The 21,388-nt window shown below is 43.8% G+C and overlaps 1 protein-coding gene across 5 annotated transcripts in view; it reads left to right on the forward strand.

The window, feature by feature from the left end:
• Nucleotides 1-21,388, forward strand: part of LOC134340414 (protein AF-10-like) — a 325,409-nt gene that overhangs the window by 41,452 nt on the left and 262,569 nt on the right. For all 5 annotated transcript variants that reach the window (XM_063037619.1, XM_063037621.1, XM_063037617.1 and 2 more), the window contains exons 3-4: nucleotides 13,984-14,038; nucleotides 17,934-18,043. In XM_063037619.1, the coding sequence (XP_062893689.1) occupies nucleotides 13,984-14,038; nucleotides 17,934-18,043 (165 nt within the window). The remainder of the gene's footprint in view (nucleotides 1-13,983; nucleotides 14,039-17,933; nucleotides 18,044-21,388) is intronic.

Raw genomic sequence — 21,388 nt, forward strand, 5'->3', positions numbered from 1 at the left:
TGTTGCTGTTTGATTGTTGGTGGTTTTTGTATTGCTATATTTACGCTCTATTCTTGGTTGGTGCGGCTGTAACGAAACCAAATTTCCCTGGGGATTAATGCTGTGTACATACATCTATTGATGTTTCTGGACATATCTTCAGTGATGTTCCTGGAATCATCGGGTGTTTCGGGTCTTTTAACATCATACAACCTCCTCCAGGTGACGCAGCCGGGGCTGATCAGACCCCAACTTGTGTCCAGATGGCTAGCTACTTAGGATTCCATGGCTCCCCTCTTTTGAGCCCCAGCCACCTTGAGGCCCTCTCTGCTGCATCAGTGGTACTGTGGATGACTCTCCTCTTCCTCTCTCCCTCGATGCCCAAAATGCTGAAGGCTCTAACTAAGGAACGGGCTACGAATCCCCTACAACCAACCTCCACTGGGAGACACCTCGCTCTCCATCCAGCCTGCTGTCAGTTGCTGTCCAGTGCTGCATACTTGGAGAGCTTCCTTTCAAAGGCCTCTTCCAAGCGATCTTCCCATGGGACTGTCAGCTCCAGCAGCACCACTTGCTTAGTAGACTCAGACAATAGGACAATGTCTGGTCGCAGGGTGGTGGCTGCGATATGGTTGGGGAACTTCAGCTGCCCTTCGAGGTCCACCAACAGCTGCCAGTCCCTTGCAGAGGTCAGAATGCCTGCAGATGTTCCTGCGGCTATGCCTGCAGCTGTAACGAAACCAAATTTCCCTCGGGATTAATAAAGTATATCTATCTATCTATCTATCTATGGTGAGAAGGCGGGGGAGTGGGACTAAATAGGAGAATGGATCAGCTCATGATAAAATGGTGGAGCAGACTCGATGGACCAAATGGCTGACTTCTGCTCCTTTGTCTTATGGTCTTTTCTGAGATAAGGGACCGAAATCTGCTGACAATACTCCAAGTATGGTCTAATCAATCTTTATAAGTCCTCAACATTATATCCTGCAAAAGCAAATTGCCTTTGCTTTTGCCTTTCGTACCAATGACTCAACCTGCAAGTTAACCTATTGGGATTCCTCCCCAAGGACTCCCAAGTCCTTTTGCATCTCTGATATTTAAAATCTTCTCTCTGTTTAGAAAATAGTCTAAGCCTATATTCCTTCTTCTAAAGTGCTTGACTATGCACTACACTATATTCCATCTGCTATTTGCCCATTCTCCCAATCTGTCAAAGTCCTTCAGCAGACTCTCTGCTTCCTCAACATTACCTGCCCCTCCACCTGTCTTTGTGTCATCTGCAAACTTGTTCACAAAGCCATCAATTCTATCATCCAAATCATTGACGCATAACATTAAAAGAAGCAGTCCCAACACTGACGCCTGCAAAACACCATGAGTCATCAGCAGCTAACTATAAAAGGCCCCCTTTATTGCCACTCTTTGCCTCTTGCCAGTCAACCAATCTTCTATCCATGCTGGCATCTTTCCTGTAATACCATGGGCTTTTATCTCATTGGCACCTCAATCCCAGATGGTGCATCAACCAGTCAAATGCTCTCCACTGTTACAAAAGAAGTACCAAGAGATTACTACATCAGAGTGAATGCATGAAGGGTATTCCCACCTCCTGCTTCATGGCGGGGGGCGGGGTGAGGTGTGGGTAGACAACGTAACATCCTCATTAACTCCTGGAGAATATATCACTTCCAACCAATCAAAATGGAGAAGGAGAATCTAAGAAAGCATTGAGATCCTTGCATATCTTTGGCAATGTGTGTCATCCCAAGAAAATAGCAGAAGGAATGTGGCACCTCCCATTTAGGCTACCCCCTCACCCCAGTAAGTATCTCCAGACCCACTAGTGACAGGCCGTAAATATCACAATGCCCTCAGCAGCCACCTCAGAAGCCACAGAACTGGAATGAAGCCCAGCAGACAGTCAGAAGCAACAGCTCTGACTGTACAAGGAGTTCTTTGGGATCATGACTGATGTCTACCTCATCTCCACTTCCCTGCATTTGCTCCATCTTCTTTGGTGCCAACCCCAACTAAAAAAACTCCATGGCTTTCCAACATTTGTGTCTCCAAGTGTTTCCTAGTCGAGAATGGCTTCACCTGAATTTAACATTACAGGGTAGAAGTTAGCCTTGAGGCATTCACTTTTAAATGTGCAAATGTCATAGCTGCCTCATGTTGCCTTCTGAAATTGAAATATGCTGCTTTTTGGCTTTTTGTTTGATTGGGAGCCATGGGTAGTACTTGGTGTATTAAGGGATTTGGAAAGCAAGAATTTGTTCGAAGATTTGGCATTGAATTCAAGCTCAATAAAGCAGGAGTTTACCTAAGGTCAGAGAAAAGGGGAAGAATATGTAATGACTTTCCATTGCAACATTTCCCTTATTCATCTTCATGTTTCCAAGCCTTAGATGCAGTGTTCAAAGTCAAAATTAATTTATTATCAATGTACATGTATGCTACCATATACTACCTTGAGATTCATTTTTTGGGTATTTACAAGGAAAAAAGAAATACAATCAAATTTACAAAAAGCTGTAAGTGACAAACAACTAGCGTGCAAAAGAAGGCAGACTGTGCAAGTAAAAAATAATATTGCGAACATAAGATGTAAGAATCCTTAAAAATTAGTCTGTAGGTCGTAGAATCAGTTCAGATTTCATTCGTTTGTTACGTGCCCTGTTGTGTGACGTGGGCGATAATGATCTTTCCATGACCAGATTGTTCTGAGCAAATTTTTCTACAGAAGTGGTCTTCTGGGCAGCGTTTTTACAAGACGATAACCCCAGCCTTTATCGATACTCTTCAGAGATTGTCTGCCTGGCATCAGGGTTGCATAACCAGGACTTGTGATATGCACCATCCACCAACTACTCCCATGGCTTCATATGATCTTGATCAGTTGGGGGGTGGGAATGTGGGTAAGCAGGTGCTACACCTTGCCTAAGGGTGATTTGCACGCTAGCGGAGGGAAGGAGCGCCTTACACCTCCTTTGGTAGAGACATATCTCCACCCAGAGTAAGGGTTATTTCAGTTATCCATGCTGGTTCAGGAGCCTGATGGTTGAAGGGTAGTAACTGTTCCTGAATGTGGTAGTGTGAGACATAAGGCTTTGGTACCTCCTACTTGATAGTAGTAGCAAGAACAGGGCATGGCCTGGGTGGTGGGGTTCTTTGATAAGGAATGCTGCTTTCATGTGGCAGTCCTCCTTGTAAATGTAAACATATAATTGATTGTTCCAGCCTATAATATTAAATTCAGGTGAAACCATTCTGGACAAAAACAGGGAAAAACTTTGAGACACAAACATTGGAGAAATTTTAAAGGTTCTATCTTCCCCTAATAAAGCCGTGGAGTCTTTCTTGTTAGGGTTGGCACCAAAGAAGATGAAGCAAATGCAGGTAGAGATCAGCCCTAACCAAGAAGATGATAGAGAAACTCAAGGGATTGAATGATCTCCTTGTACTTGGCTGTTGCTTCTTACTGTTTTAGTTAGTCCAGTTCTCACTCCACTCCAGTTCTGTGGCTTCTGGGTTGGCTGCTAAGGGCACTTTGATATCTGTGGGCTCTGTCACTAGTGGGAATGGAGATGCTTGTCAGGGTGAGGAGGTGGCCTAGATGGGAGGTACCCTGTTAAACACCATCTGTGGTAGTGTCTGAGGGTCCACAGAACAGGTATTGAACTAAGTCACCCCCCCCCCCCCCGCCGCCCTGAGGGAACTGCCTGGTTAGTAGCAAATGTTATTTATTTTATATATTTAGAGATATAAACCCTTCCACCCCAATTAGCTTATTCTGCCTAATTACACCCATGTAACCAATTAACCGAGCAAGCTGTATGTCTTTGCAATGTGGGTGGAAACCAGAGCACCTGGAGGAAACCCACGCAGTCATGGGAAGAATGTACAATCTCCTTACAGACAGTGGTGGGAATTGAACCTGGGTCACTGGCACTGTAATAGAGTTGTGCTAATCAATATGCTGCTGTGCTAATAATAAAAAGGAGCCATTGCAAAGCTGTATCCTTTGTAGTTTTAAACTGCAAGGCTTTTTGCCAGTGATAATCTGATAGGTCCAATCAAGTAGACTAAAAAAGACCTTTCCTCCTTGGCAGCTTGCCAGTACCTCCTGACTGGAGTTTGTTAAATTTATGACTTTGGATTTATATAGTTGTCTCTGTTTCCTTCTCTGGCACCCTGTCATCCGAACAAACATCTCTTTGTGATAGAGCCTGCACATTTCACATTGGCCAGCCCAGAACTGGAGTGGAAGCAAGCTAACTGTGAACCTCTGCCAAGTTGCAGCTCGGCAGGCCAAATATGCTTGTTCATATGAGAGAGAAAATAACAGGACTTAGCTAGTTATTTGGCCAAGGAATGCTTCACAGATTCAGATTCATTTATTTATCACGTGTACATTGAAACATACAGTGAAAAGGTTCATTTGCGTTAAGAACCGCTACAGTCTAATGATGTGCAGGGAACAGCCTGCAAGTATCGCCAAACATTCCAGTGCCAACATAGCATACCCACCAGATTCATCTATTTATCAGATGTACGTTGAAATATATTGTAAAATGGATCATTTGTTTTAACAACCAACATAACTAAGGGTGTGCTGGGGGCAGCCTGCAAGTGTTATCGCATATTCTGGTGCCAACATAGCATGCCCACCATGTTCAGCAGAGCAACATGAGCAACAACAGCAGCAAAACAAGTCCCTTTCCTTCCTTGCACTTGCCTACCCACCCACCATTCGCACATGCAGATAGTCCTCCAATTCCAGGACAGGCTGCCTTTGGGCCTCCACCCTCCAGTGGACTTGCAGACATTGGTCCTCTGACTTCCCCAGTAGCCTCACAGACCCAGGGCCTCAGCTATCAGACCTCAACTCCTGGATTTCCAATCGACCTTCAGGCTTTGATCTTTGGTGTCGCCCGAGGACTTGCCAATAATCCTAATACATTCTTGGTCCACGGTCCATCGGTGTTCAAGTCCCAGCATAATTCAGTATTTGCTTAATATCCCCATCCTCGATATCCCAAGATACTTCTGTTGAAGGAATGCATTTGGAATGTCTTTATGGCTATGCTGCAGCCAAGAATTGGCAGCTGAGACAGACACATCCAGCAATGTGTCTAAATTCATACTTGGGTTAAAATTTTAATACATCATGATTTTCTTTTTCAAAAGTAATGCTGGCCTCCTGAATATGACAAGAAGAAACCGGCAGCACAGCAGTTCGACTACTATCAAAAACTTGTTGAATATTAAAAGCCCTAGATAGAGTGGACATGGAGCGGATGTTTCCAATAATGGGAGAGTCTAGGATCTCAGAATAGAAGGACGTCCCTTTAGAATAGAGATAAGGAGGAATTTCTTTAGCCAGAGGATGAAGAATCTGTAGAATTCATTGCTGAAGGTTAAATTAAAGTTCAAATTCAAGTTTGATTGATTTTTTACCCATATACATTCATACAGCTGAGTGAAACAGCATTCCTCCGAGCCCAAGGTGCAAAATACAGTACATACAATCACACATAGAACATGTAGTTATGATAACACATGCAGTCAGAAAAAAACATTAGTCCCTGAGTGGAATGGCATGAAGATTGATGGTGCATGGAATATTGTCCTGGAACCACGTTTGTGCAAGAACATGTGCACAGCAGTTCCTTATCTCACACTGGTTCATCAGATGAAGGCAAATTATTTTTATTCATGCTGGGTCAGCCACAGGTAGTCCAACTCGTCTTCCAGGGAGCAGACACTGGAGAGCAGCATCAGGAAGGGCCAGCTCCTAACCCAGCACGCCTGCCACACCTCTGTACCCTCCCACACTGCCTCTGATGCCACCCCGCTGGGTGGCTATAGCAAGTGATACCGCAGCCTGAAGGACTGGATCGTGCAACAAATGAGGCCTCGCAACTCCCCCTCGCTGTCGGTTTCACCAGTGAACCAGACTTGCAGTACCTTATATTACCAAAGCCCAATAGCATTTTTCGATCACAAGAAAAATGTTTAAGACACACACTTGCACCATTTGTTGGACCCAGAGAGGCTTCTGCAACCAAGCGTGTTGCCATCTTACTGAAAGTTGCCACAGGTAGCTGTAGATGCCAAGCCATTGCAGACATCCCACCTCTCCCAGAAGTTCTGGGAGTCTCCCGCATATGAATAGTGGCTCCCTGATGCCCGCAAGTTATATCATGGAAATCAATTTTTTGAGAGCGAGCGAGAGAAAGCAAGAGAGAGCGCAAGAGAAAGCAAGCGAGAGAGAGAGCGTGAGAGAGAAAGCAAGTGAGAGAGAGTGCGAGCGAGAGAGAGAGAGAGAGAGAGAGAGAGAGAGAGAGCACGCACCATGGCAGAGTGTTCCAAAAAAATATAAAACGTATGTCACCCCAGACTACACTAAAGTGTACCCCTGCCTAATAGGGGTCAAAAATAATGACAGTGCTGCTCGCTGTACTGTTTGCAACAGTGACTTTTCTATTGCCCATGGCGGGTTAAGACTGTAAAAGACATGTTGAGGTGAGTTTAACAGGTGTCATTCATTCATTAGCATAGCGAACGTTATTTAAACTAGCTGGCTAGCTGCTAAGGAGCTACTCTATTGCAGACATCCCACCTCTCCCGGAAGTCTCCTGCAAATTGATGGTGCTACCTCCCTGAAGTGAGTTTTTGCAGGGGGGGATGTCTGCCATTGAGTATATTTAATGTGGGTGTTAATAGGTTCTTGATTAGTAAGAGCATCAAAATTTATGGGGAGAAGGCAGGAGATTGGAGTTGAGAAGGATAATAAATCAGCCATGATGGAATGGTGGAGCAGATTCGATAGGTCGAATGGCCTAATTCTGCCCCTATGTTTTATGGTTTTATGGTGTAATATAGGGATTCCCAAATGGTGGGGTTCATGGCATATAAAAGGATGCCTGGTCTAATAGGGACTACCTCATGATACTAGGGACCCAGGTTTAATCTGATCTGGGTGCTGTCTGTCTAGAGTTTGCAGGTTCTTAGTGCTTTTGTTTGAGGTGCCTCTGGGAGGTCCTATTTCCTCCCTCCTCCTAGAGCTGAATTCAAGGGGATGTTAAATTCCCCCAAATGTGTCAGGAAGTGTTGGAATCCAGGGAGCTTTAATGGGAACATGGAGAAAATAAAATGCTTTAATGTAGGATTAGTAGAAATTCAACTTATGTTCGTGGTATTATTTTTATTTGCACGTTTTGTCTTTTGCACATTGGTTGTTTGTCAGTCTTTGTTTATGTATAGTTTTCGTAAATTGTATTTCTTCTTTCCCTGGAAATGCCTGCAAAAAATGCAAGGTAGTGTCATTGTTAGTGTGATGCAATTACAGCACGGGTTGTCGGAGTTGGGAATTCAATTCCAATGTCGTTTGTAAGGAGCCTGCACATCCTCCCCATGGAATGCGCTGTTTCCTCCCACAGTCCAAGACGTATCGGTTAGTAGATTAATTGGTCATTTGTAAATTGTCCTTTGATTAGGCTAGGGTTAAATCGGGAGATTGCTTGGCGGCGCAGCTCGAAGGGCCAGAAGGGCCTATTCCACATTGTATCTCAATAAATAAATAATCATGTACATACTTTGATAATAAACTTACCTTAAACTTTGAAAAGATGGTTGAGATGGACCTGTTGGGCCACAGGGCCTGTTTCCTTTACTGTATATCTCTAGGACTATCGCAACAGCCAGAGAATAAACTGGAAATTCATTTCTATAGCACAGATTTTTAAAAAATTCTATGTTATACATCTGAAGATTGATTTTTTTTTTCCCATGGTGGAACAATATAGAGGTAATTTCCAGGTCAAATAGTATTACTTTGTAAACGTGATTGGGCACTTCTGGTTACCAATCCAGCCTTGGACATACAACACAATATCTGCGTCAGATAACTTTGTTCGCATGTAACTCTGCTGTGGAGCTTTTGCCAGGGAAATCAGAGCAAGTTGCTTCAGGCTGCCAATCATTGGCTTCTCCTGGAGCAGAGGGATTTCAATAGCACTGGAGAGGGCTGCAGTGCAGCCTGCCCAATCGCAACAGGCAGGAAATCCTGCTAGCCAGCCATTTTAATTCCATTTTCCATTCCCATTCTGACATGTAGGTCCACTACCACGATGAGGTCATTCTCAGGTTGGAGGAGCTCTGGGTAGCCTCCAAACTGACAGAATGCACATCGATTTATCCAATTTATGGTCATTTCTCCCCCTTCCCTTTCTTTCTTTTCCATTCCCCATTCTGGCTCCCCTGTTACCACATTCTTCTCATCACCTACCTACTCTGGTGCTCCTCCTCCTTCCCTTTTTCCCCATGGTCTACTCTACATCCCATCAGATTCCTTTAACTTAAGCCCTTTTCCTTTTCCACCTACCACCTCCCAGTTTCTGATTTCATCCCTCCACTCCCATTCTTCTACCTTCCCCCTCGCCTGGCTTCACCTATCTCCTTCCAGCTTGTAATCCTTCCCTTTCCCCCACCTCCTTATTCCAGCTGTTCCCCATGATGAAGGGTCTTGGCCTGAAACATTGACTGGTGGTGGTGCCTGACTGCAAATTTCCTCCTGCATTTTGTAGAAAGTAGCGGATAACAACCAGTGTGCAAAAGACAACAAGCTGTGCAAACACAAAAAAAATAAATATTGAGAACATGAGATGAAGAGTCCTTTGAAAGTCAATCCATAGAATGTGGGAACATTTCAATGATGGGGCTAGTGAAGTTGAGTGTAGTTATCCCCTTTGGTTTAAGAGCCTGGATGAGGGGTAATAACTGTTCCTGAACCTGGTGGTGTGGGTCCTGAGGCTCCTGTATCACCTTCCTGATGGCAGCAGTGAGAAGAGAGCATGGTCTGGATGGTGGGGTGGTGGGGTCCTAGATGATGGATGCTGCTTTCCAGTGACAGCGCCCTTTGTAGATGTGCTCAATGGTGCGGAGGTCTTTGTCTTTGATGGACTGGGCTGTATTCATCACTTTTTGTAGGATTTTCCATTCAAAAGCATTCGTGTTTCCATACCAGGCCATGATGCAACCAGTCAGTATACCCTCCACTGCACATCAATAAGAGTTTGTCAAAGTTTCAGATGATACACCAAACCTTCACAAGTTTCTAAGGAAGTAGAGGTGTAGCCATGCCGCCTTTCTTCTGGCACCTGCCTGCTGGACTCAGGACAGATCCACTGAACTGGTAACGCTGAGGAATTAAAAGTTGCTGACCCTCTCCACCTCTGATCCCCCAGTGAGGACTGGCTCATAGACCTTGGTTTCCTCCTCCTGGTCAATAATCAGCTCCTTGGTCTTGCTGACATTGAGTAAGAGGTTGTTGTGGCACCACTCAGCCAGATTTTCAATCTCCCTCCTATATGCTGATTTGTCACCACCTTTGAATCAGCCTACGACAGTAGGTCATCAGCAAATTTAAATATGCCATTGGAGAACTGCTTTGTCTCACAGTCATAAATGTAAAGTGAGTAGAGCAGGGGCTAAGCACACAGCCTTGTGATGCACCTGTGCTGATGGTGATTGTGGAGGAGATGTTGTTAATCTGAACTGACTGGGGTCTGCAAGTGAAGAAATAGAGGATCCAGTTGCACAAGGAGGTGTTGAGGCCCAGGTCTTGAATTTATTGATTAGCTTTGAGGGGGTGATAGTATTGAATGCAGAGCTGTAGTCAATGAAGAGCATCTTGATGTATGCATCTTCACTGTCCATATGTTCCAAGATGGAGTTAAGAGCCATTGAAATGGCACCTGTTGTGACAGTTGGCAAATTAGAGACAAATCCAAGTTGCTCCTCATGCAGTAGTTGATATGTGTCATCGCCAACCTCACAGAACAGTATTCACATTTTTCTTGAGCATCTGAGGTCTGCTTGAGAGTTAAAAATACCAGTGAATGCTCCAGCTAGTTGATCAGCACAGGTCTTCAGTACTCTGGCATGTTCACTGTCTGGGCCAGATGCTCTCCGTGGGTTCATCCTCCAGAAGGATGCTTTCACATCAACATCAGAAACTGAAATCATAGCGTTGTGGGGCTGTGAAAGTTTGTGAAGGTGCCTCCATGTTCTGTTGGTCAAAGCAAGTATAAAAGACATTGAGCTCATCTGGGAGCAAAACCTTGTCGTCATGTATGTCACTTGGTTTTACTATGTAGTAGGTGATAGTATTCATGCCCTGCCACAGCTTCTGAGCATCCTTCAATGATTCAAGTTTGGTCCAGAATTTCCACTTTGCATGTAAAATGGCTTTCTTGTATTTTACTTGGTTACCAGACCTGAACGCTACTGATGGCTCTCAGCAAATTGCAGATTTATTGGTTCATCCAAGGCTTCTGGTTGGGGTAAACACTAAATGATTTTGTGGGGACACACTCATCTACGACTGACTTTATAAAGTCCGTGACAACTGGTATATTCGTTCAGATCCTCTGAGTCCTTGAATGTGGCCCAGTCCACTAACTCAAAGCAATCTTGTAGCTGCTTCTTTGCCTCCTGCAACCACCTCTGTTGTCCTTGCTTCTGGAACCTTGCTCTTTATCCTCTACCTGTATGCAGGTAGGAGAAGGTCAGTCAGATGATCAGATTTCCCAAAATGTCTTTGAGGGTTGGAACGGTAGGCATTCCTTATGATAGTGTGTTGGGGCCCCTGGTATTGCAGGAGACATGTTGATAACAATACGGCAGAGATTTCTTCAGGCAGGTTTAATTGAAGTGCCTGGCAATGATTTGAAAAGCATTAGGGTGGGCGATTCACAGGCATGATCCCATTACAGATCAGCATGGGCAGTTTCGATCTCCATTTCAGACCTGTGCCAGTTCAGACCTCTTTACCACCCGGGTGGTTCCAAGTTCTGTTGGAGCAAGCACCATTAGACAGTGAATTTAATGTGGATGCCCAAAAAACAGTCCAATGCATCACCAGCACCAACCTATCAGCCATTAAGGTCATATACATTCAGTGGCCACTTTATTAGGTACACCTGTATGCCTTGTTAAATATCTAATTAGCCAATCCTGTAGTAGCAACTCAATGCATAAAAACATGCAGATGTGGTCAAAATGTTCAATTGTTGTTCAGACCAAACATCAGAATGGGGAAGAAATGTAATCTAAGTGACTTTGACCATGGTTGTTGGTGCAAGACGGGGTGGTTTGAGTATCTCAGAAACTGCTGAAATCCAGGGATTTTCACACCGAACAACTTCTAGAGTTTACAGAGAATGGTGTGTAAACCAGAAAAACATCCAGTGAGCAGCAGTTCTGTTGGTGGAAACACCTTGTTAATGAGAGTGGTCAAAGGAGAATGGCCAGACTGGATCAAATAACCATTTGTTACAATAGTGGTGTGCAAAAGAGCATTTCTGAATGTGCAACACATTGAACCTTGAAGTGGATGGGCTACAGCAGCAGAAGACCATGAACATACACTCAGTGGCCACTTTATTAGATACAGGAGGTACTTAATAAAGTTGCCACTGACTGTATATATATAGAAAGGTGCCAGAAGAAGGCCAGCAATGTAATACCCTGCTTTTATGGACTGTTTGTTGCATACCCATCAGGGAAGAGGCTTGTAGTTTCTGTGTCAGGACTATTAGACTCAGAAACAGTTACTTCCCCCAAACTGATCAACACCTCCACCCATTAACACACCCACCACCATTATATCCACATCAGCCACTCCTCTCCTCAGCCCCTCAGCACCTTTCATCCTCCATGCATTGCCACTCTAGTACATTGTGTTTTGTAGTATTGCTTTGAAGAAAAAGAATGGGTTTTCTTTCCTCTACCATTGATGCCGCCCTCACCCACATGTCCTCCATTTCCCAGATATCTGCCCTCAATCCAGCTTGCTGTTGTTGTAGCAGGGATAGAGGTCCTCTTGTCCTTGCCTATCACCCCAGAAGTTTCCGCATTCAGCACATCGTACTCTACAGATCCGACCACCAAACACATGTTTAACCCCCCCACCCCCCCGCCACTTCCACTCTCTGCTTTCTGCATGGATCTTTCCCTCCATGATTCTCTTGTTCATTCATCCCCCTCCACTGATCTCCCTCCTGGTACTAATCCTTGCATGTGGAAGAAGTACTACACCCATCCATTCACCTCCTCCCTCACCACTATTCAAGGTCCGGAACAGTCCTTCCAGGTGAGGCAACATTTCACCTATGAGTCTGTTGAAGTTGTCTACTGTATCTGGTGTCCCTATGTGTCCTCCTTTGTGAGACCTGATGTAGATTTGGGGACCGTTTTGTCGAGCACCCTTGCTCTTGTCTACAACAAGCAGGATTTCCTGGTGGCCAACCATTTTAATTCAACTGCCCATTCCCATTCCGACATGTCAGTCCATGGCCTCCTCTACTGCTATGATGAGACTATTCTCAGCTTGGAGGAGCAACACAACCTGACAGCATTCTTTCTTCTTCAGCCCTTTACCTTTACCAACTATCACTTCTAGCTTCTCACTTTATCCCCCTCCCCTACCCTTCAACCTCCCCACTCACCTGGTTTTCCCTATCACCTTCTGGCTTGTACTTCTTCCCCTTCCCCCACTTCCTTATTCTGCAGCCTTCCCCCTTACTTCATCAGGACTAGAAAGGGTCTCAGCCCAAAACGTCAACTGTTTATTCCTTTCCATAGATGCTACCTGACCTGCTGAGTTCCTCCAGCATTTTGTGTGTGTTACTCTACATTTCCAGCATCTGCAGAATCTTTTGTATTTGTGAAGGGATATAGATCATGTTTGAGCCAAAGAGATTTAGGTTAATTCGGCATTGTGTTCAGCACAACGTCATTGATGAAGGAGTCTGTTTCTGTGCTCTCTGTTCTCTGTTCTAAACTGTTCTCTGTTCTGTGGGCTTTTGACAACAAACTGGTGGTTTTTCTGGTTATCATTGGAAGATAAGTTATTGTTGTTTCCTCATTCTACATTCTTAAAGCAAGGTGAGATTTGAATTTTAGTCTCTCAATTACCAATCTACAAACTGAATCTCCTGTACCGCTATCACCACCTATTAAGAAGCAGAATGATTTTTAGGCTCATGGTTGAGGGAGTGGCCTAGACACGAGGAGAGATCTTCCTCTCCTCAGACAATAGCAATGGGAGGCTTTGCATCCTCCCAACTGCTGGGTTGGAAGTTCACTAAGGACCATCACCATTTGGGATATGCCTTCTCAAATGGCCTAATTCTTCTCCTATATCTTATGGTCTTGTGAATGGTTCAGCAAATCACAGCCACATCCCATAAGGATACATCAACACATCCAAGCAGATGCTTTCAATCTTGTCAATGTTCACTTGTAGGGAATTTCTATTCATCCATCACTGGATACCAGGGAAACTGTCCCACTTTATCAGTTACTGCTCATCGCCTTATTGAAGAAGTTTTTCCTAAAATGTTGAGTTGATGTCTTCAGGCTCCTGTACCTTCTCTCTGATGGCGGTAATAAGAAGAGAGCATGTTCTAAATGATGGGAGTCATTAATGATGGTTGTTGCCTTTTTAAGGCATTGTATTTGGAAGTTGTCCTTGATGCTTGAGAGGCTTGTGCCCATGATAGAGCTGGCTGTATTTGCAACAGCGATGCAGCCAGTTAGAATGCTCTCCATGGTACATCTGTAGAAATTTGCTAATATTTGGTGACATTCCAAATCTCCTCATATTCCTAGTGAAATATAGCTGCTGTCATACCTTCTTTGTAATCGCATCAGTATGTTGGGCCCAGCATTGATCTTCAGAGATGTTGACACCCAGGAACTTGAAGCTGCTCATCTTTTCCACTGCTGATCCCATGATGAGGACTGGTGTGGGTTCCCCTTTATGAAATCCACAATTAATTCCCCAATCCTTTGTGTGGGTTTCTTAATTACCTCCTATTGTAGTGATTGTTTTCTGTGTTTAACTGAGGCTAAAGCTTGGTCACCTGCCTTGATTGGAAGCTGGCTTACAACTGAAGTGATAAACAATAAATCCGTTCCCTTTGTTTCCAGCGATGTGAACTCTGTCCCCACAAAGATGGTGCTCTCAAGAGGACTGATAATGGAGGTAGGTTGCATCGAAGTGTGGAATTATGAGGATATAGACAATGGTAAAAGTAATTAACAGCACACAGAGTTGTGAAGTAACTGTTTTCATAAATGATTACTTTTCAGAATGTTTATGCTTCATTGATGGTGTCTCTGCTCCTCTCCCTCTCCACCTCTCCCTCAAAATCTCAAAAGTTCAAAATTCAAAAAGTTCCAAGTACATGTATGTCACCCTGAGATTCATTTTTTTGTGGGCATTCAAAGAAACAACAGAATCAATGAAAAACTGCACACGACAAAGATGGACAAACAACCAATGTGCATATGGCAACAAATTGTGCAAATATAAAAAAAAGGGAAAAATGGATAATAAATAAATAAGTAATAAATATCGAGAACATAAATTGTCGAGTTCTTGAAAGCGAGTTGATTAGTAGGTCAGTGGAAACTCAGTGGTTAGTGAATGGAAGGAGGCCATTCAGCCCATTGAGTCTATAGTGGATTTGTGTATGAGCAATATGGTTCGTTCCATTTTGGGATCACAGCAATATACAATTATGGAAATAGGCCTTTTGGCCCAGCTTGTCCACACCATTCAGTAGGTACCTCTCCGTATTAACCCCATCACCCAGCATCCAATGCTGAAGTGATTCAGACACTTGACCATTTCCCATCTAGCCATTTCTTAAATGCCGCCAGAGATCTGGCTACAACTCCTGTCTCAGGGTACTCATCACTCTCTGTGAACATCAGATTCAGATTTCATACTTCAGACTTAGATTTAGTTATCATGTATAAAGTACATGGAAACATACAGTGAAATGCATTGTTTGCATTAACAACCAACACAACCTAAAGATGTGCTGGGGGCAGCCTGTTAGTGGTCGCCACATGTTCCAGTGCCAACCTAACATGCCCTCCATGTTTGGTTGAACGACACAGAGTAAAACAAAACTGAATATACTGAGCTACAAAGTAACAGCAGCAAAACAAGCTGCATCTCTCACACACACACACACACACACTCTCTCTCTCTCACTCTCTCTCTCTCTCTCTCTCCCCCTCCCTCTCCCTCTCCCTCCCTCCAACCCCAGAACTGGCTGCCTTGGCCTTCAGCCTTTGCAGACATTGTGCCCAAAACTAACTCTCACAGAATTGCAGCCTTGGAGCTCCACCCATTGGGCCTTGACTTCCAATCAAATTTGTGGCTTCGATCTTTTGGGTCAAGAAGGTCCTCCTTGGAATCTCTTCCCCTTTACCCTAAACCCTACATCCTCTGGTTTTATTCACCTCTGATCTAACCTATAGTCTGCCTTAATGCTCCAAGCTCTTCACATACCTCGGTACATCCCCTGTAACTTCCATTACTCCAGGGAGTAGCCTCTCTAGGCTCTCCTGCCCTCTCTCCTTTATTTAGCAAATTTTATCTCATTCATGTACTTAGATTAACCTGGGCAAGAACACAGTACAGGCCGTTTAGCTTACAATGTTGTGCCAACCTTTTAACCTACTCTTAAGATCCTTCATAGCCCTCAATTTCTCTGTCATCCATGTGCCTATCTAAGAATTTCTTAAATGCCCCTAATATATCTGCTTCTACCACCGCCCCTACAGGTTGTTCCATGCACCCACCATTCTCTGTGTAAAGAACTTATCTCTGACGTCTCCCTATACTTTCCTTCGATCCCCTTAAAATTATGCGCCACTTTATTAGTTATTTCTAACTTGGGAAAATGTCTCTGGCTGCCTAATCACTCTATGCCTTCTTTCATCTCGCACACCTCTAGCAAGTGACCTTTCATCCTCCTTCGCTCTAGTGAGAAAAGCCCAAGCTCGTTCTTAACAAATGTTCCTTACCGCATTGAAAGTTATCTTTTTCCAGTTGACATTTGTTTTAACTTGGAGCTGTCCCTTCCATAGCTATTCTGTCCACAGTTATAATTTCTAAGATTTGTAGTTTTGTTAAATTGCCCATTACACTGCTGGCATTTGGGGGAGCAATGAAGGTCCTCAATCCCTGACAGTGTGCATGGCTTCCATCATGATGTTAGTAGCTTCCTCTCGGATTTCACTACTGTCAGTCATGCAAGTCCCGGGTGGAAACCCAGCAGTACCATCACATTCAGATGTAGAAGGATTCTCTATTGCTGTTTCCATAACTTTTTTTTACCTGTCAGGGTTGTCTGCCCTGAGCTGAACCCCCGATCCTGGAGGACTGGTGGACCACTCTTAATCTGTCCTCTACTCTTTAACCTGTTTGGCATGGATGACGATACCAGGAGCCAAAGCATAAAGCCCTGTTTCCAGCCAACATAGCTCTCTGGGTCGTTGAGGCACGCATGCCTCCAAACCCTACAACAAGGTTGTGGTCCTCTTGGAGGATTTGTACTATTGCCATCACTTTTTATTAGGGGTTTCCATGTGTTAATATTTGTCATATTTGGTCTGCTCTATATCCCAGAACCAAGTCCGGTAATGTTGCCTTCTTTATCAGGCCAGGATCATACTGAATGCATTTCAGAAACTCTTGGCTGTCTTTGTCTCGTGTGTCATTGCTTTCCTTGTCTGTGTTTGGCCAGTATCCCAGTCTGTACTTTAATGGATGAAGTCCTCCATTATTACGACTCTATTTCTTTCTCACATCTCTGTAATTTCACTGTTGATTTGCGCCTGCTTGTAATCAGCATCTAGAACATTCCCAATGGTGTAATCACAGCTCTACACAACTTTTGAACAGTATTTTCTCTCCTCGCTCATTCCTGGATGGCTGACCCTCAGTTCAATGCTGCATGATTGCCCTCACCCCAATACCTCACTGTCTAATTTTTTTACTTTCTCCATTTTTCAGAACACATTATATCCAGGAATATTTAGAGATCCTGCCTGCTGGAGTGTGTTTACATAATTCACTGTCTATATCCTCCCCTCCCCCTCAATTTTGCATTTCAGTTCAGTTGCCATTTGCTCTCCAGTACTATTTGGGAATGTTATTTTCAGGTGGTGCAGACAGGGTATTAGTCATCCAGCCCTGTAGCTTTCTCCTTTTTCCTTTGAGGAAGTAGCTGGCCTCACTTGGCAACAACCCAGAGACATAGTTGGAGCTGGAAGTTGGCTGTATGAGAACTGGGCAGTTAGACCTGATTCCCAGTGAGACTGGGCAGCTCCAGACAATCATAGGCACAATCATCCTGAGATGAGTTGGCTCTCACCTCAGGAGGGTGTTTGGTTCCAAGCACAATGCACACAAGCAGGTGTGTGGAATGGTGTAGAGTGGGACGGTGGGGGAGGGGCTGAAGAGCAGGGCAGGGAAAAGAGGTTGAAGACTGAGCGTGGGAGAAGGGGTAAGGAATGAGATGGGAGATGGTGAAGGATGAGGTGAGGGTAGAGGAGGTAAAGAGTGAAGTGGTCAGAGAAAGGGTGAAGTTTGGGGCAAGGGGGAGAGGGGTTGATATGTGGGGTGAGGAATCAGAGGTGAGAAGGTAGGGAGAGCAGGAGTAGGCAGTTGTCTCTCATTTAGAAGGTTTTGTGTTCGTGTCCAATGGGAGGTTTCCAGCTGGCTGGCACTCCCAATGCAGTGCCTAGAGTATGGTGACTCCTAGAGGCCCAACTGCTCAGCTGCCCAGCATCCCAGAGGAATACCTTCCACTCTGGACATCAACAATTGGAGAGGGAGAAGAGACTTCCCCTTGCTCTTTACCTCACTCAACACCACTGAAACAGATTCAGTGGCCATTTCATTTATTAGTTTTGGGTTTGTACTATGTACAACTACATGTATTATGGTAGAGACCACTTTTCCAACGAATAGAAGTATGTCATGGTGAGGTGGTTGCGAGTACTTTGTTATTTTGAGTAGGAGGTTATTCTTTGAGGTACAGCACACTGAACCATTTTGTTCTGTTTGGTGTCTTTAGGTTGGGCCCACGTGGTGTGTGCCCTCTATGTTCCTGAGGTGCAGTTTGCTAATGTTATAAGCATGGAGCCCATTGTACTGCAGTACGTTCCCCACGAACGCTTCAACAAGGTAACAGCTCCACCGTCTCTCCGCGGGTATGCTCTCTGATCCATGTAACGTGTCAGTTCTGTTATATAGCACCATCAACAACCTTACCGTGCTTGTTCCTTTGTCCACATGGCCTCAAGAATGGTCATTCTGTGGTCTTTGGAGCTTGCGTCCCCAAGGAGGCCGTCTGGATCATACGGAATCTGCTGGTTCTCAGTGAGAGAGATGCAATCAGTCCCTGCTCCTACCCGCCATCCTGCAAGATTTTCCCTTCTGATATTAGCTGGGTTTCCTTTGAGGAATCACAGAGTTGCACTGCGTGGAAACAGTTCATTCGCCCCATCTGGTCCATGCCAAATGAGAATCCCATCTATGCCAATCCCACTTCCTCATATCTCTCTCAGCCTTTCCTATCCACATCCCTGTCCAAGTACCTTTTAAATGTTGTTAATGTACCTGCCTCATCTACTTCCTCTGGCAGCTCATTCCTTAAACGGACAACTGTCTTTGTGAAAAAATTGCCCTCAGGTTCCTATTAAGTCTTCCCCTTCTCATCTTAAACTTGTGTCCTCTAGTTCTCAATATACACTGATGAAAACAAGTGTTTGCATTCACCCCATCCATGCTCCTCCATAATTTTCTGCACAGTCACCCTATTTACGCTTCCCTGTTGTCCTTGTCCCTGCTTCCATTGTCTTCAAACTGGAATGTTACCCAGTGAAGAAAGACTCAGATTAAGGCAGAGTTTGATAGGTTCTTGATCAGTCAGAGTGTCAAATGTTATGGGGAGAAGGCAGGAGAATGGGGTTGAGAGGGATAATAAATCAGCTATGATGGAATGGCAGAGCAGACTCTGGGTTTTTACTCACTGGAGTTTAGAAGCATGAGGGCTGATCTCATTGCAGTGTATCGAATATTGAAATGCCCACATAGAGTGGATATGGAGAGGATGTTTCTTATAGTAGGCAGGTCTGGGACCAGAAGCAACAGCCTCAGAATAGAGGGACATCCATTTAGAACAGAAATGGAGAGGAATTTCATTTAGTGAATCTGTGAAATTCATTGCCACAGGTGGCTGTGGAGGCCAAATTATTTGGGTATGTTTAAAGTTCTTGATTAGTCAGGGCATCAAAGTTACAGGGAGAAGGCAGGAGAATGGAGTTGAGAGGGATAATAAATCAGCCATGATGGAATAGTGTACAAACTCGATCGGCCGAATGGGCCTAATTCTGCTTCCATGTCTTATGGTCTTATTAAGTATGCTGGAATTATTTCCTTTGAAACACTGTGGCTGTGGGAAGAGTAAACTGCAGGTGTATAAAATTCTGAGGGCCTAGAGAGAGGAAACAGCAAGGGCTTAATTCCCAACAAGGAGTTGTCAAAAACCAGGGGCACAGATTTATAGTTCCTGGCAGAAGGATTGGTTTGAAGATGAGAAAAGGCTCCCCCCCCCCCCCCCGCACAGATGGGAGATCATGGTGGAATTTGTAGACAAGGAGAATTTTAATATTACAAGAGATGCTGGAGGATCTCAGGCAGTGGAGGAAAGTGAACAGTTGTTATCTTGGTTCAAGTTCTTTCTTCTGAAAGATCCAAATGAAGGAACCCAAACCACCAATGCTGCCTGAGCCATTAAGTTCCACTGGCAACTTGTGCATTGCTGCAGATTCCAGTATTGCAGTCTCTTGTGCCTTAAGAATTTTAATACAAGTTAAGTACCTCTTGTCCGAAATGCTTGGGCTGAAACTGTTTCAGGTTTCGGATTTTTTGAATTTTAGAATATATAATGAGATAGCCTGGGATCACCACCTGAATCTGTGTGCTGCTGGTAAGCAGTCTTAGTCTTGTATTTGTTCGTCGCACCTATGCCTTAACAGTGAAAATTATTACATACCATTGATATAATGAAATTATAATATATGCAAGGTAACAAAAGCAGCATAGCAGCATCGGGAGGATACCTGAATCAGTTGTTGAACAACAACAGACAATGGCAGGCTTTCAGTCTCCACCTAGAATGCCGTGTTTTGATGAAAATGTTACAGTACATTGCATTTCTATTTTACTTTTTTGAGGCTTTATGTAAGGTATTAAAAGATTGAATTTAATTACAGGTAGTTGTAATGAAAACTGAAAAAAGTTAACATTTTATTTTTAATGTAATAATGACGCTGGTCATGTTATACTCAAACTTGAGATTTTAGTTAGAGGTGAAATTCAGATTTTGTGCAAAAGTTTTGTCATTACCAAAAATATGTGATGTTCTTCATTTACAAAAGAAAAATGCAGCACCAAACACGACAACTATGTCAGGTCTGAGAAGCTTGAGGGAGCGGGTACATTATTGCAGTTGAGGAACCTGGAAGTGGATGCTCCTTGGATGTGGAGGCTCTGTGCTAGATGATTTTTTAAAAAATGTTTCTTTCTGTGTTGTCTGCCTAATTAACAAGGGATTTTGTCTTACAATTTTTCTTTGATTTTATAACCAACATGACCTTTTGTTCTGTTATGAATGCCTACTGCTCCAACCAATAAGTCCATCACATATTTTCACCATGTTGTCTATGAGTACTTTTCTACTGTATTAACAATAACATCTTCATCTTCACTATTAATATCATGATCACCTTGATTCAGAACCATTTCAGCTATTTCACCATCAGTCATTGAATGAACAACTGGAATCTCATTATTGATGTTAAAAATGTCTTCAATATCCACTTCCTCCAGCTTATTGACAGACTCTGAAGGTTTCCCTTTTGATTATGTAAGGAGTTCCAACATTTCATTTGACATACGTAATCCTTCAAACTCAGCACTCTGTTCATCGTCATCCTTGAACATATTCATAGGCCAGAGATTGTTTTTCTATTTTTCATTAATTTGTGTTCATTACTTTCAGTATAGAACTTTAACAGTTTGTCCTTCTGTTTCTTCAGGTCATAGATGGTGGTCTTTCCAACACCATACTCATCTGTCAGATGCTTCACACTTACACCGCTGATAAGTTTTTCCAACTGGGTTATTGAGAAAGATAAATGCTTCCACTTTTTCTTTTCACTATTACCCATAGGGGTAACTGCAGGCCTTTTTGACATTTTGAACAATATGTTCATAGCACAGAACAGAGAATAAGCGCAAAACACATGGCATTCACTGTGAGTAATGCATAAAGGTCTGACTATGAAGACTGCTGAAAACAAACTGGCGGCAACAGGACCCCAGTCAGGGTGTGCGAGGTCACTTCTTAGAACTGTCTGTGGTGTGCAGTGACCTGCACATCACCAGGGAACCTTCCCAGCTTCTTATGGAATTTCCCATTTGTGACGTCATGTCTGCACGCAAAAAAAAAATTTGGATTTCTGA

The sequence above is a fragment of the Mobula hypostoma genome, chromosome X1, assembly GCF_963921235.1.
Source record: "Mobula hypostoma chromosome X1, sMobHyp1.1, whole genome shotgun sequence".
Classification (NCBI taxonomy): domain Eukaryota; kingdom Metazoa; phylum Chordata; class Chondrichthyes; order Myliobatiformes; family Myliobatidae; genus Mobula; species Mobula hypostoma.